General features: G+C 45.0%; 1 protein-coding gene across 1 annotated transcript; it reads right to left on the bottom strand.

Annotated features, from left to right (window-relative positions):
- Positions 1-8,361: 8,361 nt before the first annotated feature.
- On the bottom strand, positions 8,362-18,927 carry LOC311227644 (zinc-binding protein A33-like; the record flags this gene model as incomplete). The annotated part of the gene is made up of 4 exons (XM_084313365.1): positions 8,362-9,025; positions 15,911-15,933; positions 16,017-16,247; positions 18,562-18,927. 4 exons carry the CDS (start codon positions 18,925-18,927, stop codon positions 8,362-8,364), a joined length of 1,284 nt encoding a protein of 427 aa, XP_084169491.1.
- Between the last annotated feature and the right edge of the window lie 1,054 nt (positions 18,928-19,981).

Below are 19,981 nucleotides of genomic sequence, written 5' to 3'. Positions count from 1 at the left end.
GTGCTATATAAATAAATTTGATTGATTGATTGATTGATTGAGCGAGTACAAGGCTGGAAAACTCCTCACGAAAAAAGGACGTGAGTAAAGTATAGGACAACTTTCCTCACGAATGAAAGAGAGGTAAGAAGATTGGAAACCTCTGTGGATTACCCAATGAAGTTCTGGATAAAGGATTTGAAGGAGCTGTAACGGCCTACCGTGAAGTGGAATTGTTTGGACTCTGCTGTATTTATGAATTAAACGTGACTCGGGACATTGCTACTTGTTACGCTTCCGTGCGAATGCTGTTGAGTAGTATAACGTAGACTGACAAATTGATTAATGGTGATGCTGTGGATTATGGACGTATTGGACGCCGTAATATTTGGAGAACCATTGCAATTAATGTTGTCAGTCACTCTCGACGTGTGGAAGAACTAGACAGCGGCAGACTAATTGAATTGCAATACTGTGGAATGGATTATGGAACGCACTAGGTGCCGTATTAGAATTAAGTATACCATCGCAATTAATGTCTGGACGTGTGGAAACTAAATGGCGCAATGGACTGATTTTAATTCCGATACAGCAGTGGTTCTCTTGGACATTGTAGATGTGCGGCAAACTAAAGCTATATTACTGCATTCATAAACAGGAAGAAACTCAAACCCTCTTTGAAGGCTCTGACGTCACGCCAAGTGAATGCAACATTCAAACTACAAAGGATAAATAAAAGAATAAATAACATGTCTGAAGCCAAGATGAGGCCAACCAGTCATGGAGGTAGTAAAATAGCCTCTATGATTAGTAAAGCTGAAAAGGCAAGCTTAATGGAACGCCTTGCCAATTTAAATAAAAAGCAAGAGCTTGAGAAACAACAAAGAGATTTGGAATATGAAACTGCCCTTGCCAGTTTAAAGAAAAGACAAGAGCTTGAGAAACAACAAATGTATTTGAAATATGAAACATTGGAAAACAGACAAGCCAAGCAAGCAGCCAAACCGGCCAATGAATATCACAACAATGGTGCTGATGTTTTTACTAATCACTGTGTTGATTTCAGCTCCAAGGTGTGTAGAGACAAACCCTCCCTTGAACTTTGCAAGCCATGGTCGGAGTCCAGAGGAAAGGACAGCGATCAAGAGGAGGGCAATGAGGAAGAGGATGATGATTCGATTCCCTTTCATGTTCCCTCCAGGGAATGGTTGATGGATCATGGCCTGATTGAGGAGGAAGATGATGATGAGGAGGACGAGTCGACCCCCATTTATGTCCCCTCCAGCGAGTGGATGATGAAGAACCACCTGCTGGATCCTTCCCAGAGGGTTCCTCAGAATGAACCAGATGACAATGGTGAGGAAGAGGACGGCGTCGATGATGACGTCGATGATGATGAAGAAGAAGATGACGACAAAGCGGGCGCGCCTCACGTTCCCTCCAAGGAGTGAATTGTTCTTCAGACAGTTCCTCAGAATGAACTAGACGATGATGATGATGATGATGATGATGATGATGGGGACGGTGAGGAGGAGGACAACGTTGATGAAGAGGAGGACGCCGATGACGAAGGCAGAGAAGAAGAAGCAGTGACAGAGGAAATCACTGTGTCAGACGCTGAGAGGGAGAGGTACAGTGTGGCAGCTGTGGGGGTGAGTGCTGCAGAGGAAATGCAGGAAGAACCTGAAACAGCACCAGCAAAACCAACCATTGACTCTGCTACATGGGCACCTGATGAAGACGAGGATGAGGAGGATGATGAGAGGAATCAGATGACTCCACAGATGAGGAACGTACTGGGAAACCAGATGATGTGCGTGGCTGCAGCTCCTCAGAGAGTGAGGCAGAGGAGGAGGAAGATGCACATAAGGGAGATGCACACAACAGGGCCACTACTGAACCTCCAGTGTTTAAAACGAGAGCTCTCAGAAGCAGGACAGCAGCAGTCGCAGCCAGTCCAGGAGGGCTGACCGGGCGGCACCGTCCTGAGGAGGAGAGGGACGGCAGCATGGAGGTGCATCTCCCGAGACGTGGCTCTGCTCTGCAAGGACCTGCTGAGGACGGGAGTGTTGGAGGAGATGACGAGCCGGTGGAGGAGCAACTGCCTAAACAAGCTTATCAAGTGAAGCCCATGGAAGCCCATGGTGTTACCGGGGCCAGTGATGGCCAAACACTTTTGGATATGCCAGTTTCCAAAAGGAGAAACTACAAAAGACGACGGCGTAAAGGAAACCTGCAGGGAAGAATGGCTGAAACCTCCCGACCGACTTACCGCAGAAAGTCCTGACGACCCCGATGGAGTCTCACAACCAGTGGACATTGGCTGTATGCCTATCAGAGCTATATGGCTGTTTGTTAAAACAAAAACAAACAAAAAACACTTTGAATATTATCATTGAGTTTCCTTGACTGTTATTCGAATTACTAATTAATTTGTTCTTCCCATGCACAGGGACAACGAGCAAAAACCAGAGACCCAGTCAAGCTTCTTCGTGTTTAGAACTATGATTTGAGATTATTGATTATTATTGAGGATTGCAGGCTATAATGAACACTCACCTGACCATGTTATTTGTTTTGTAATTGTGTAGGCACAATTAGGGGCCGGTGTTAAGGCCAATGAGTGTTCTTGTTATAGATTATTATTATTATTATTTAGTATTATTATTATTATTATCTATATATTATATTATATATTGGAACTAGGCACTGTTTTATGTTTGGACACTAGAGGGCTCACCACCCATTACAGCCCACTCCTATAAATAGCCAAGGTGATCACTGCATTCTTTGTGCACCTGTGTATTAGGATACAATTTTCTACCTGTTTCACTGTTTCACTGTTGGATCTGAGCAATTGACAACTGTTCTGTTTAAACCCTTCATTCACTATCATTTACCTTTGGACAACAATAAACCCTGTAAACCGAACCGGCGGCAACTTTGGACATTCAATTCATTCAACATCACAACTTTGGGACTGAGTAGGATAAGTAATAGCGGGTGCATCGTGGACGCTTGTCTATTCACTGGGGAGCGACAAGCGGCCACTACATCCATGTTTCAATATACAAATTTAAAAAAAGATCCCGTCCTCAGAGACGTTCTGGAGACAGAGAAGAACTTTAGTATTATTCCCGAATGATGTTTTAACCATCGAGTGTCTCTGATCAGATAGAAGACATACAGCCCTACCAGCTGTGAAAGACATACAGCGCTACCAGCTGTGAAAGACATACAGCCCAAATAACTAATATACAGTTATTATTGTCTAGCTTCCAAGAGCAGCTTGGTTTCTGTCCCCGGGGGATGAAACCTTTTTCAAGTACTCAGTACAATGCAAAATCTATCTGGCGTGTATACACAGTATTAATGTACCCAAATACACCCTTTTCTGTAGGGGTCAGGAATTTTCAGACTTCAATATGGTCACATGTCAGCTGTAAACTGGTATTTTTTTGTTTGTTAGCTGTATACATTCCAACAGCCATCACTGGTATAGAGTCTTTGGTCAGTAACATGGGTCTCCAAGTCCCTCTGCTCTGCAGAGTCCCGACACTGTGGAAAACCTCCTGTGTGGTCCCTGTCCCCAAGTGCCCGCGTCCCAGCACGTCCAAGGACTACAGGCCGGTGGCTCTAACCTCTCATATAATGAAGACAATGGAGAGGTTAGTCCTGGAGCAACTCCGCCCGGTGACCAAACCCCACCTAGACCCACTCCAGTTCGCCTACCAGCCCTGACTGGGGGTAGAGGATGCTGTCATCTACCTGCTGAACCGAGCCTACACTCACCTAGACAAGCCGGGGAGCACTGTGAGAGTCATGTTCTTTGACTTCTCCAATGCTTTTGATACCATAAGGCCTGGGCTACTGGGTGAGAAGTTGGAGGCGATGCAAGTAGAGGCCCCCCTGGTGTCCTTGGTTGTTGACTATCTGACGGGAAGACCACAGTACGTGCGCCTACGGAGCTGTGTGTCAGACAGACTGGTCAGCAACACCGGGGCCCCGCAGGGGACAGTCCTCTCTCCCTTCCTCTTCACTGTCTACACCAACGACTTCCACTATCGGTCAGAGTCCTGCCACCTTCAGAAGTTTTCTGATGACTCTGCGATAGTGGGATGTATAAAGGACGGTGACGAGAGGGAATACCGGGAACTGGTAGTGGACTTTATCACATGGTGCGATAAAAACCACCTGCAGCTAAATGTGGCGAAGACCAAGGAACTGGTTGTGGAGCTGGGGAGGAGGAGGAGTGCACCTGTGACCCCTGTTTCCATCAGGGGAGTTGATGTGGACATGGTTGAGGTGTACAAATACCTCGGTGTGCACATCGACAACAAACTGAACGGGTCAAAACATGCAGAAGCACTATACAAGAAGGGCCAGAGCTGACTCTACTTCCTCAGAAGGCTGAGATCCTTCAATGTCTGTACAAGGATGTTGAGGATGTTCTATGAGTCGGTGGTGGCGGGCGCCTTCTTGTACGCTGTGACCTGCTGGGGCAGCGGACTGAGAGCAGTGGACACAACCAGGCTGGATAAGCTGGTCAGGAAGGCCAGCAGCATGGTTGGGGTGGAGCTGGACTCTCTAGCGAGGGTGGCGGAGAGGAGGAGCCTTGCTAAGCTCCAGGCCATCAGGGAAAACCCCACCCACCCACTATACACAGACTTGGCTGACAGGAGGAGCATGTTCAGTGCTAGGCTCACACTACCCAAATGCAGCACTGAACGGCACAGGAAGTCCTTCATTCCAACAGCCATCAGACTATATAATGCATCACTGTGCCTCACTGCATCACTGAGCACAGAGCGGCAGCTCAATAGTGGCAGGGGTCAGCGACGGCTGCCAGACATTGATCTAGGACTTATAGGAACCCAAGGAGGACAATACACTACCTGAAGCATACTGCACCTTATGTGACACTGTGAATACTGTGAATATATATTTCATTTAGTTAGATTTAAATTATAATTATATTGACCAAATTGTTTACACTGCTTCCCCCATGCTCAGTATATTCTTACTGTATTTATTTCTGTATATTTTATTTCATTTCATTTTATTCTATTTGACTCTACTCGTATCCTAGGCAACTTGATTTGATTTGTGTTATTATTCTAATTTGTGACCTGTCCTGTCTAAATGTTTAAATGTTTAAATGTTGAGCGATTTGCAGTGTAAAATTTCCCACGGGATAATAAAAGTATTTCTATTCTATCTATTCCATTCTATCAGTAAGATTTAAATAAATTCCCATTCCCACTTTATCCAATCAGGAGAGAGAACTCCTCACTGCAAAAATGGTCTGACAAAAATAAAAAATAAAAACTAGTTTTAAGCACATGTGTCCTTGAAACAAGTAAAATAATCTGCCAGTGCAGTAAGATAATGTGGCTTGGCAAGTATTCTTGAAATAAGTACAAATATGTAGTATTCTCTCTCCTTATTGGATAAAGTTGATTGATTGATTGAAAACTTTAATTAACAGATTGCGGAATGGGTACAGTACAGTACAGCTCAATACATACAATTGTTAAGGGGATGCAGACCAGAGAAAGACTTTTGTCTTGTTTACATCAGGGTCCCCCATTTTCAATTCATCTGTACATTGGGGGACGGGGGGACGCCTGTAGCTGTTCCGCAACCGTTCCTATTTCCGGGGTAGGCCTGATTGGCCCCGACAGGCACGTGACCCGCCGCGGCCACGCCCCGCGGCAGCCCCAGGACGCGACGCGGCAACGAGGCTGCTGTGGTTCACCTCACCGCCGCTTTCCGCCTTCAACGCCGCCCGCAGCATTAGGAAGGAGTTCGCGGCGCCTTTCACATCGCAGTCATCAGTCATAATAATATCATCAATCATCTCTAATAATATTAATCACTGTTCAATGTACTAATATACAATACGGCTCACTTTTCCCACTTCAATGACAGAGCCGCTGTTTAATAATATTGTCGCGGCGGAGCTCCGTCGCGGCAGCATTATGTAGCAGTAATCCCCCCTTTTTTACCATCGACAAACTAGCTCAATTGGTAACGCTGCTTGGCTGTGGATCCTATGGTCCGTTTGTGACAAGTTCGATGTTTTTTTTAACGTGCATTGCACTATAGCGTATTGTATATCGCTGCTGTCGGGACAAAACCTCATAACTCCATTTAATTTTTTTTTAAATATAAATCAACTCCGTAGATCATCCTCCATATGTGTGTGTGGGTTTTACAAAGTTTAAACAATGGGAAAGCATTAAACCGATCATCTGTCTAAACCTCCTAACTCTATTCACCCTCAAATCTGTGTTAGTTTTTTTCATCTGCTGAAAAGTTGGGTTTTTGGAGTTATGAGGTTTTGTCCCAACAGCAGCGATATTGTATATTGTATGGTACAATTTACAGTAAGGTGTATGCGTTGCAGTGCAAATGCTTCTTACTGTTGCGCTCCAGAGACCGTTACTGTACCATACAATATACAATACGCTATAGTGCAATGCACGTTAAAAAAAAAAAAAATTTAAGGGAATCGAACTTGTCACATTGGATTGGGTAGGTGGGGGGGGGGGGGGTGGGGGTGGGGGAAGACTGTACATTGGAGGTGGTTGGGTGGGGGGGGGGGGGGGGGGTTGGGTAGGAGTGGGGGGTGGCACTCCAATGGTGCACCCAATGATTTGAGCAGAAGCGCGTGCACGCACATGCACGGATGTGCACGGCACGCGCGTGCATACAGGAATGCGCTGCACTCGCCAACTCGCTATAATTACCCACCTGGGCTACTTTGCATATCACTAGCGCCGGTCGTCAGGACTCAGGTGTGTTAAATACGTTCTCAGATACATTCACACCTAACTTGTGAATGAAATGTGTTACATTCCATTCGTAGAGGCAATTAGGCACTGTCTTTAGTCTGTACAAGTAGATTACCATTTAGATTATGGTTGAATAAACATTGATGCCTAACATTGATTCAATATAAAATCAACTAAAATGTGCATGTAGATTACCATTTAGATGATGGTTGAATCAACATTGATATAGTATCAGTTATGGTTGAAAACCTAACGTTGATTCAATATGTAAGTCATAGACAAGACAACGTTTTGTATAATTTCGATGTCAGGCTTCAACATAGATTCAATATTTCTGCCTAACCCTATTTCAACGTTGATTCACTCATATTTTGCTATCTGGGTGTAAATAACTCATGTACATATACCGATATGCCCTACTTTGTTTACTTGTTTTATTGCACAATGTCGTTCTATTGGATTCTTATTATATATTACTATTGTATTATGCACATCGTTGCGGGCAAGACCCCCCGCATTTCATTGTATACTTATGCCGTGACAAATAAAACTCTTGACTTGACTTGACTTGACTCGTTTATACTGAAGCTCAAACAAAACAAAAACACACATCAATATAGCCACAAGGTGGCGCCAAAAGACTGAACAAGCTCCCAAGCTCAAGAAACACAAGAGTTCTCATATACTACAAAGAAAATGATAAAACAAAAATAAAAATAGAGACAAGGGGGGGTGGGGGGGGGGGGGGGGTCTAACTGGAGGGTATTTCAGTTCAATACTGTAGTAATAATGTACAACTGCACAAAAATGTACACAAAAATGTAAATGTAATAATGTACAACTGCATTTCCCATGGATTCCTTGTAGCTTCATATTCATATTTCATACACATCCCGTTACACACACACACGCTCTCAGACACCAGTGTTTCCACTACATGTATCTAACCACAGTACCCCCCCCCCCCCAACACGTGGGGGTCAAGCGGTGCGTCTCAACTCTGACCTCTGACCTCGATGGCGTCGATATCGCTCAGCCGTGGGGGGAAAAAGGGCACATTTATGAACTCTTTCCGTAAAATCACAAGACAATCGCCGCCTCTGTCCTAAAACAAATAAGATACATCCTTGTTCGTAATGAGACAGTTACTGCTTAAAGGGACATTTCACTTTAGTAGAACCTCAAGTTGTCTTCTGTCAACAGCACCGCTCCTGGAGGTGTGGAGGTAAGACCGAGGAAACTAGTGAAACTAAAGTGAAATATCTCTTTAAGGTAAGTAATACCTTACTTAATCTCTTTAAGGTAATACCTGCCAGGCGGTAGAGCCAGAGGAAGGGAAGTGAAGTGGGATCGGTCCCGAACACACACACACACACACACACACACACACACACACACACACACACACACACACACACACACACACACACACACACACACACACACACACACACACACACACACACACACACACACACACACACACACACACACACACACACACACACACACACACACACACACACACACACACACACACACACACACACACACACACACACACACACACACCTCACTGTCATGACTATATCACAGTGAGAGACACCTCTGATGGGCAGATGTTTATATCAGGGTGTTTGGCATCACCAGCCGGTCCTATAGCGAAGAGTGGGTAGAGTTTCTCAGTGAAGGTGTGTTCATGAGTGTAGATGTGAGTCATGTCTTCACGGTCGTAGAAGGACAGCTCCCCCCCGTTATAGTCCAGCTGTACTCTGATCCTCTGGGGGCTCCTCTTCACTTTGAGGATCTGACTCAGACCATTAGTGTACTTACCACTCCTATAATGTAGAGCCCAGATACCATGTTGTGGTGATGCCTTTAGCCCCTTACTCTTCCTGTCAAATGACTCTTTAGCTACACCTATAGACCAGTGAGGATGGTCTCCCACCTCCACCTCCCAGCTGTGTTTCCCTGAGCTGAAGCTCTCAGAACCCAGAACAATGTTATACAAAATGTTCCTCTCTGGGTTGTCAGGGAGCTGCTGCTTTGTGTCTGTGTCTCTCACACTGGTCAGATCATCAGATATAGAGAACCGGGGTGGTGCAGTGTTTGGGTCCAGAGTGACAGGAGTGAACTTGACCCTCTCCTTCATCTTCTCCCAGACTCTGAAGGCCAGGTTGCCCAGGTGTTTGGCCTCGTCTATCAGCACTCCTGAGACCAGCTGTGGACGAGGCAGGTTGCACTGAGCTCTGGAAGAACATTCAAGAGTCAGTCCTGCTGTGGGCTTAGCTTCAGAGCCGCAGAGAAGAGAGAGATATTGATTTCCATAAAAATAACTGCATTCCATCTCTTCTCCATCATGTTTCCAATACAATCATTTCCACTCAATCAATAAATACACAATACACAATAAATACATACATACATACTATTGTACATTCCACTACCCTCTCAACCTCAGTCACATCATCCAGATCATCCAATTACAACAGCACCTTTAATCTGACATGCAGATTTAAAAGGAGAGAGAGAGAGAGAAAGAGAGAGAGAGTGAGAGAGAGAGAGAGAGACAGACAGAGAGAAAGAGAGAGAGGGAGAGAGAGAGGGAGAGAGAGAGAGACAGACAGACAGAGAGAGAGCAAAAGAGAGAGAGAGACAGACAGAGAGAGAGTGGGAGAGAGAGAGGGAGAGAGACAGACAGACAGCAAAGAGAGAGAGAGAGAGAGAGGCTCGCGTGGCCGTCCACTTCAGAGCAGAAGCGCACGGATTTACATTGGAACAGCTGTAACTGCCTACTATTATTTATTATTTATATACATATAGAACTGCTCCACATGGATTTTAATATATCATGCTTTAAGTACTGTAGTTTTAATGTAGTTGGTGTTTTGCACCATGCAGCAACAGACAAACCTCGCTGAAATGCTCGCAAAAAAACAGGAGCTCTCTCGTTTGCCACAAAGAGACGTGCCAGTGTTCAGTGGAGAACCATTAGAGTTCAGATCCTTTATGAGAGCTTTCAATCATGCTATTGATGCACAAGCCGACAGCAGCACTGACAAACTGTACTTCTTAGAGCAGTACACCAGAGGGGAACCACAGGACCTCGTGAAGAGATGCCACCATATGACTGCAGCGCGTGGATATGCAGAGGCAGTGAGGCTGCTTCACAAACATTACGGAGACCCGCTGAAGATCGCCGACTCTTTGATCAACAAGGCTTGCAAGTGGCCGTTGATAAAGTCAGAAGATGGGAAAGCCCTCAGTGCTTTTTCAGTGTTTCTTGTGAGCTGTCGCAACGCTATGGAAGATGTCGATTACATGGAAGAGATGGACAATCCGACGGCCATGAGGGCGGTTGTTGCTAAGCTGCCATTCAAGATGAGAGAGAGATGGAGAGTTCATGCATATGACCTTCAAGAACGCCGTCGGAGGTGAGCCAAGTTTACAGATCTGGTGAGCTTCGTAGATCGCCAAGCAAAGATCACATCTGACCCTCTCTTTGGAGATCTCGACTCTGCAACAGCGGACAAGAAAGATACAAAGAAACCTCAGCACGGAAAGAAAGATCAAAGAGAAGCTAAAAGGGGAAGCAGCTTCGCTACCAGTGCTGAACAAGTGGATGATGAAAAAGGCGAATCATCAAAGTCAAAAGATGCTACATACTTCAACCGTACTTTTACAAAGCCATGTGTGTTCTGTGAGAAAGGTCACACCCTGGAAGAATGTCGCAAGCTAAGAGACAAACCACATAAGGAAAGAGTGGAGTTTCTGAAGAGGAACGGCTTCTGTTTCGGCTGCCTGGTGAAAGGCCACCTTAGCAAGGAGTGTAAAAAGAAAATGACATGTGAACACTGTTCCATGAAGCATCCCAGCATGCTACACTTTGCAAGGCAAGACAAAGGTCCAAAGGAGAAGACAACAGAAGTTGCCTCAAAAGAAGATGAACCCGCCTCCCAAGGAAACGCAGCCAGTACAGAGGAAAACAAAGTGTTAAGTGCCTGCACTGGGGCCGGAGACAACTGCGTGCTCGCCATAGTGCCCGTCAGAGTAAAGAACAAGAAAAGCAACAAAGCTGTGGAGGTTTATGCATTCATGGACCCAGGCAGCTCTGCGACGTTTTGTACAGAGACACTGGCAGAGCGATTGAACATTCAAGGCAGAAAGACGGAGCTAGTGCTAAGCACCATCAATGCAAAGAAGCGAGTGGAGAGTTACATCCTCACTGACTTGGAAGTTAGTGGGTTAGAGGAGAATAACTTCATTGAACTGTCCAAAGTGTTCACACAGAGGAACATCCCTGTCTCCGTGAAGAACGTTCCACAACAAAAGGATGTTGACAAATGGCCGTACCTCAACGAAGTCAGGTTGCCACGCATCAATGCCGAAGTGGAGCTTCTCATCGGAACAAGAGAACACAAGCTGCTAGAGCCGTGGAAAGTGATCCACAGCCAAGCAAACGGATCATATGCGGTCAAAACTGCTCTTGGGTGGATTCTGAATGGTCCACTGGAAGAGCCAACGGACGGACACTACAGCATGTGACGGTGAACAATCAAGTGCTGCAGTGAACAGAATTGCTGTCGAGACTGAGGGTATAGAACGGCTTCTTCTCCAGCAATATAACCATGACTTTCCCGAACGAAACTGTGATGACAAGTTAGAGATGTCACAAGAGGACCATCGTTTCATGGACTTTGTGTCAGGCTCTGCACACTATGTGGATGGACATTACTACATAAATCTTCCACTGAAGAGAGCGAGTGTCCAAATGTCAAACAATCAAAGTGCTGCAATGCAGCGAGCACTAAACCTCAAGACCAAGCTGAAGAGGAATCCTGAGTTCCATGCCGAGTATACCAGCTTCATGTGTGACATGTTTAACGCAGGATATGCAGTGAAAGTACTAACAAGACTGTTAAGTTGTCAGGATGGAAAAGTATGGTACCTTCCCCATCATGGAGTCTTCCACCCACAGAAGAAAAGGATTCGTGTGGTGTTTGACTGCGCCGCCAGCTACCAAGGAGTCTCATTGAACAGTGAGCTTCTACAAGGACCAGACCTAACGAACACCCTGGTCGGAGTGTTGACTCGCTTCAGACAGGAGCCGGTTGCCATGATGGCTGACATCGAAAAGATGTACTACCAAGTGCGCGTGCCTGATGAAGACACCGATCTCCTGCGCTTCCTGTGGTGGCCCGAGGGAGACATCACCCAGGACATCGATGAGTACAAGATGGTTGTGCACCTCTTCGGTGCGACCTCCTCACCCAGCTGCGCCACATTTTCTCTACAGAGGACAGCACAAGAGAATAGGAACAAGTCTCCACCTGAGGCTGTAGATACAGTTCTCAAGAACTTTTATGTTCTGACTGTCTAAAGTCGGTCTCCAACCAAACGCAAGCTATCGCCCTACGAGCAGACCTCACCGCATTGTGCGCCGACGGAGGTTTTCACCTGACCAAATGGACAAGTAACAGTCACAGGCTGTTTGCGTCTGTCCCAGACAATGAAAGAGCAAACGAACTGAGAGACCTGGATCTGACCAACGATACTCTCCCTGTGGAAAGGGTCTTAGGAGTGTTGTGGTGCATCGAGTCCGACTCATTCAAGTTCAGGATCAATCTTAAAGACAGACCCGTCACAAGACGAGGAATCCTTTCAGTAACCAGTTCTATCTACGACCCACTGGGTTTCCTTGCCCCAGCAATCCTCCCTGCGAAGATGCTCATGCAGCAGCTGTGCAAAGAAAGGCTTGCATGGGAGGACGAAATTCCTAAAAAGTTTGCCCAAAAATGGCCCACGTGGCTGCAAGAGCTTCACCAACTGTCAGAAGTGGGTGTGACCAGATGTGTAAGACCAGTGGACTTCGGACCTGTTGCAGAAGCACAGATTCATCACTTTTCTGACGTGTCCGAAAATGGATATGGGACAGTCTCCTACCTCAGACTGACAAGCAGCAATGGACAGGTTCACTGCGCCTTCATGATGGGACGAGCCCGTGTTGCTCCAACAAAGCAAACTACTATTCCACGAATGGAATTGACAGCAGCGGTAGTGGCCGTGAACACTGACAAGATGTTGAGACGAGAGCTCCAGATGGACCTTCGTGACTCGACATTCTGGACTGACAGCACAACCGTGTTGAGATATATAGAGAATGAAACACTGCGTTTCAAGACCTTCGTTGACAACCGTGTCGCCACCATCAGAGATGCAACGAAAGCGCACCAATGGAAGTATGTCAATACCTCAATCAACCCTTCCGACTGTGCTTCCAGGGGGCTTACACCTACAAGTTCATGGAGAGCCCTAGCTGGTTTCATGGTCCAGCTTTCCTTCGAGAACCAGAGAGTCAATGGCCGGACAGACCTGCCGAGATGAAGGTCGAAGAGGACGACAGCAAGGTGAGACACGTACATCTTACACACGCAGTCGAAGACACAGATGCTGTGAACAAGCTGATCAACCACTATTCCAGCTGGTACAGACTGAAAAGAGCCGTCGCCTGGATTCTCCGACTGAAGGATATGCTGCTACAGTGCTGTAGGAAGAAGAAGACAGATCTACAAACAGATCCCGATGGTCAAACAAGAACTGACAACCAGAACGACAGCAAGACGATGCCAGACCTGGGCACCTTGACAGTTGAATGTCTAACGAGAGCTGAGATGGAGATCATCAGATTCACTCAAACCCAGCAGTTTCCTGAAGAAGTACTCATGCTGGAGAAAGGAAGCAACGTGAAGAAGAGCAGTCATCTAACAAAGCTTGACCCAGTGATCCAGGATGGAGTTCTGAGGGTCGGAGGCCGTCTCTGTGAATCTGCTATGCCGGAGCATGTGAAGCATCCGGTCATCATCCCAAAGGATTTGCATGTCACTACACTGATTCTGAGAGACACTCATGAGAAAATCGGACACTGTGGAAGAAACTATATGCTCTCACGTTTGCGTCAAAGGTATTGGATCCCCTCAGTGAACTCAATGGTGAGGAAGTTCTTGTCAAGATGTGTGGTCTGCAGAAAAGTCAAAGGCAAGACCCTCGGACAAAAGATGGCAAACTTGCCTGGCAGACAGGATAGAACCTGACAAACCCCCTTTCACTAATGTAGGGGTGGATTATTTTGGTCCGTTTGACGTGAAGCAGGGCCGCAGCACTGTGAAGAGATATGGCGTCCTGTTTACCTGTCTCACTACGCGAGCAGTACACATTGAAGTAGCGCACTTGCTTGACACTGACTCGTGTGTGAATGCAATCCGTCGTTTTCTGTGCAGGAGAGGACAAGTGGCAGTTATGCGCTCAGACAATGGGACAAATTTTGTAGCCACTGAGCGTGAGCTGCGAGAGTCGATTCAGCAGTGGAATCAAGCAAAGATTCAAGATGCACTGATGCAAAGAGGAATCAAATGGGTTTTCAACCCACCTGCAGGCTCACATTTTGGAGGAGTCTGGGAGAGACAGATCCGATCTGTAAGGAAAGTAATGAGATCTGTGCTGAAGGAACAAACAGTGAGTGATGAGTGTCTACACACATTGCTGTGTGAAGTGGAATACATACTAAATGACAGACCACTCACAACAACAACAGACGACCCTTCAGACCTCGAAGCATTGACCCCTAACCACTTACTACTGATGAAGAAGCAGCCAGTCATGCCGCCTGGACTGTTCAGCAAGGAGGATTCATATGCACGCAGAAGATGGAAGCAGATACAATATCTCGCCGACTTATTCTGGAAGCGATGGGTGCGTGAGTTCCTTCCCCAGTTGCAAGAGCGTCAACGATGGACCCAGATCAAGAAGAATCTGTCAATTGGAGATGTCGTCATGATCTTGGATGAATCAGCGCCACGGAGCTCATGGTTGCTGGGAAGAGTCGCTCAGATCATTCCTGATGCAAATGGACTTGTGAGGCGTGTGCTGGTCAAGACGAAGACAAACACCCTTGAAAGACCTGTCGACAAGCTGTGTCTCATCTATGAGAAGGACAGTTAAACAAAAGAACTTTGATCTACGTATCCTTTGTACGTTCATTACATTCACGCTAGAATTTGATTAGCATATAGGATAATGCTTTATGTTTGAAATTTACGTTGGCTCTAGTTTGTTTATTGAGTAATTGGCAGCCTGCTTGTCTTCCAATTAAAGGCCGGAATTTGTAAGAGCCAAACCTTGAAAAGTCATATTTTGAATATATTTGTATTTTATATATTTAGTTATTGCATAGAAAACGAGCAGTAGTTTAATTTGTAATGCTGTGGTATGCTATAAGCCATATTTATAGTTTAGTTGCGAATTATTCTAAGAATTAACATTACATGTACGTTAGATGTGTTACTGCGCATGTGCGAGAGTCTTTATATGCAGTGAACTTGAAGTGCCTAGTTTGTAGTGAGACAGTGCCCATGCAGTTTGGAAGCACATAACTTTTTGAGCGTAGTCCATGATCCTAGTTCGGTCTATATATCCTATGAAGAATGATGTTGTACTTTGTGACTGCCCAAAGAAACTAAAGAACCTTCAAACGTATTCTGGAGTCCGTGAGTTTGTACATCATAATTGTGGATACAGATTTGTATTAGCCATTGGACACGAGTCTGAAACCTTTTTGCTGCCTGCACTGAAAATGAAATGGTAAACGAAAGTCTAAAGAAATCCTGCCATTACATTGAGTGTATTTCTGTGAAAATGCGTGTGGCGCACGCCTCTGAATCCAACCGGAGCGGAAAAAGAACTTTGCTTCCCGCCCGCGATTCATGCACCCACCCACAGCCGTGGTGAACAGCGACGCCCGTTAACCCTTTCACTGCCACACGACAGAAGGTTAACCCTTTACTATCACACAACCATCGGTCGCCGGGTTAAACTTCTGTCGTGTGGCAGTGAAAGGGTTAACTGGCTGTCGTGTGGCAGTAAAAGGGTTAACCTTCTGTGTATTGTCGCAGTGAAAGGGTTAACCGTTTTGGTAGTGCAGCGGTGAAAGGGTTAACATGGGGGCAGTCATGGAAAGAGAGTCAGAGAGAAAGGAGAGAGAGATAGAAAGAAAGAGAGAAATTGAGAAAAAGAGAGATAGAAAGAGATAGAGATGAGAGAGAGAAAGAGAGCGACAAAAAGAGAGATAAATCACTTACCTTTTCAGTGTGGTCTTGTAGTTCTATGGAGGTAAAGACAGATCAAGTTAAACACTAAACATCCTCAGCATCATTCCCTATGAACTGAAGAGAGACCAGTCCTGACCTGCAGGAAGGAGACGTGTTCAGCGTTCATCTCCTGCTCTATGGCTCTGATTGTGTCTGAAAGGGTTGACATCTCTCTGTCCAGCCCCTCAATCTTCTCCTTCATCGTCTGGCTCTTCTGCTCCTCTTCCTCCTTCAGTGCAGCTACCCTGGCCTCCTTTTCCTCGTGGAGAAACTGGTGAAGCTTCTTAAACTCCTTCTTAATCTGTTTCTCTGTGTGCAGGGCCTGGACCTGGAGATTATAAGATAAGATAAGATATTCCTTTATTGATCCCCTTGGGGAAATTCAGGCAGCATGGGGGATGGGGGGGGGGGCAAGGGCATAATTTAGTTTTCAATGTTGGAGGGGACACATTTGTGGGGCGTGGTCAGTGGCTGTAAGGTCGTAGATAAAACATTTAAAATGAATCAGTTGTGCAAGTCAATTTTGGTGAGATGTTTCTATATACAATTCACTTATGACAAGTCATAACGCTGCACGAGTCTCGGAACGTGAGAGAGAGAGAGATCGTGCTATTTATTATCTACAATGTATAAAACAACAGGCTAGAGGCTTTTAAATACAACAAGGTCATAGACAGATATTTTCACAGAGACCAAGCAATGCTGTTGCATTTCATGGCAATCACACAGACCATCGTTCAGTTTCACACCAAACTTTCAGGGGAGGGGTGCTATGTATTTGAGCACACCTGACGACATGGCTGTTGTTGTTATGCAAAGACGGCTGTGCTCGGTACTTAGCGCGTGCACACAAAGATGCGACTCGTCCCTCGCCGGGTGCTCACCTTGTCTTTGCATGTGTAACGGGGAAGCCCGTGGGTATGTCCACAGTCACGGAAACAGGTGTGTTGACGAGTGACTGTGGCAGTGCGGGCTGGTAAATTAAACTCACTTCCCCATAACAGGGTTAACAGACGCATAGGTACGGTAGTTAGGAGTGAATTCACTTCTTAGTGCAGCGGCCTGTGTCGTCGCCCGCGGACGCGGGAGCCCCCTGTTCGACTCCCCCTCGGGACATTCTCATTTAACATCAAACACAACGCAGACCCAGTATGATCCGTCACACATGACAATGGCTCAGGTCGTCAGAGACCTGAGCTCAGAGATGGAACAAGCAGCCGTTTTCCGTGTGGTCCAAGTGCCGCGTCGCGTCTCCGTTTATTATCGTGTAACATTGTTTTGGATGGTAAAAAAGTGCAGGGGACCATAACTGCCTTCTGAAAACATGCAGGGGACATGGCCCCCCCCAGGAGCGTGATTGTGGGGGGGGGGGGACACAGGGGACATGTCCCCTGCATGTTTTCAGAAGGCAGTTATGGTCCCCTGCACTTTTTTACCATCCAAAACAATGTTACACGATAATAAACGGAGACGCGACGGGTACAGGTAGTAAAAACAACACAAGCAGTGTAAACAAATAATAAGTAGGGATGCTCGATATTGGCTTTTTTACCGATACCGATATACCGATATTGTCCAACTTTTAATTTCCGATACCGATATCAACCGATACCGATATATGCAGGGTTTCCCCCCCCAAGAAACGGAATAATTTCAGGTAATTAACATTACATATCTCTTGTTGTGGAATTAACACAACATTATGCATACTTTTGACAATAAATAAAATCAGAATTTGTTCTTACTTGCTTGCCTGGGTAAATAAAGGTTATAGAAATGAAAGAAAAATAAATAACGATATCGATATTTTCCGATACCACATTTTAATGCCGATATCGGCCGATAATATCGGGAGGCCGATAATATCGGACATCCCTAGAAATAAGTCAATATAATTTACTATCTAACTAACTATACAGCATTCACAGTGTCGCATAAGGTAGTGTTATAATTTACTATCTAACTAACTGAAATATACAGTAGGGGGGTTAAAAATCATGTCTCTCCCACAATGGACTACAACAATAGGGCACTTATTTTTACTGTGTGTAGGTTGAGTGCAGCTGCAACCTTACAGTAAATCATTTATCATTAATACAGAATATTTGTACCTTTACGTGTTCTGCTATGCGGACGCATGTTTGTTTGATTTCTTTAAAGGCCTGTAGCTTGTCACGTAAGGTCTTCAGTGGAGCCTGGAGCTGCTTCTGCAATGGAATTCATTCATTCATTCATTCATTCATTCATTCATTCATTCATGATGTATTTCACTTGAAAGATGTAGGTCTGAGGACTCTGTGCTGCAGCACCGGTTTCAACTCACAGACTGGAGTACGTTTGCCACCCAGGCCACCCTGGACTCCCACACTGACATTGACTCCCACACTGCCATTGACTCCCATAATGACATTGACTCCCACACTGACATTGACTCCCACACTGACATTGACTCTCACACCTCCTACGTTGTGGACAAAAATAAATCAACTCCAACATCAGTGTCTGAATCTAATCCCATCTAATTGTTCTGATTGTCTAATGTTTCTGTATTCATTAACAATGTGACAACAATATTTACTCTGTGTATTTATTGAGTATAATTAAAGATTGAATAAATTATTATAATAATGATTTTGCCATACCTTGTGATCCTCCGAAGCTTCCTCTATGAGGCAGCAGTTGTGTCTCTTGCGTTTTCTGGAGGACGGACACACCACACAGATGAGCTGGAGTCTGTGCAGACTGCAGAGCACCTCATAACCTGCTGGAGCTCCCTGGCTTCTCTCCCTGAAGGCCTCACACAGGTTCTTCAAAGCCAAGTTACAAGGAGGATTTAAAATTGAAGAGACTTCCCTACAAAGTGGACAGTTCTTGTCTTCTCTGTCTCTCCAGCATTGTTGCAGACAGGCTTTACAGAAGCTGTGGCTACACAACAAGATGACAGGATCTGTGTAGATGTCACGGCACACAGGACAAGACAGATCCTCTTCACAATGAGACGAAGCCATTTTGTCTCTCAGTAACACTCCCTCCTCTGGAAAGCTCCCTGAAGTTTACTTTAACTTTTGTTATAAACTTACTTAGATTCAGTCAACAGCTGGTTGAAGTCACTGTTTGATCACTAGTTATGAGGGCCGACGTTCCATTCTACTGGTTAAAGTTGCTTACTCGTGAGTAGTATGTGCGTTGATAAAGACAAATAATGTCCACAGCCGCTCCAGTGTAAAACAAAGATATCAAAATGGTTTATTTCTCTTCCACAGCAAAGTCTTTCTTTACAGAAGCGGTCCCAAAGCTTTTTTCCTAAATATTCACGTTACTACTACAAGGTAAGAAAACTGTATTTTCCCAGTCTCCAAATCACCGCTGACTCGACACATGAAGATTCCTCCAAACTGGAAAGCCGAAAATCTATGCTGTTTAGTCTATCGGTTCGGTACTGCTCAGCACTGTTTCAAGATGCACACTGACCTGGCAGAGAGAATTGCTGAATATATATAGATACTAGTGCTGTCAGGCGATTAAAATTTTTAATCTAATTAATTACAGGTTTTGTAATTAATTAATCTAATTAATCGCATTTTAATCGCATATTTATATTTCATATTCATATAAATATTTAAAATTCAAGGACATTACATTATTGTGGCAGGTGACTGATCAATTAAATACACCAAGAAGAATGCTTTAGAAATCAATTTTATTAAATAAATAAAATAAATAAAATGAAAACATACCTCTCAATAAGGTAACATTTGTTGCTGATACAGCTAACAGTTTACACTAAGCTACAGTATCCTCAAATCAGGGTCTACTGCAGGGTCTACTGCAGGATCTAGTGCAGGGTCTACTACAGGGTCTACTGTATGCATGACATCTATTCCTCAGCTTGTTTACATTGTCTGAGTGTAAGGCTGCCCTCTTCTTTTGGACTATGTGACCTGCAAGTGAAGAATGCTTTAGAAATCAATTCTATTAAATTGAATAAATAAATAAATAAAATGAATGAAAACATACCTCTCAATAAGGTAACATTTGTTGCCGATACAGCCAATAACAGTT

This window comes from Notolepis coatsorum (genome assembly GCF_963971535.1).
Source record: "Notolepis coatsorum genome assembly, chromosome: 4".
Classification (NCBI taxonomy): Eukaryota; Metazoa; Chordata; class Actinopteri; order Aulopiformes; family Paralepididae; genus Notolepis; species Notolepis coatsorum.
Note: the sequence above shows the minus strand (reverse complement) of the source record. Positions and strands in the feature narration are given on the sequence as shown.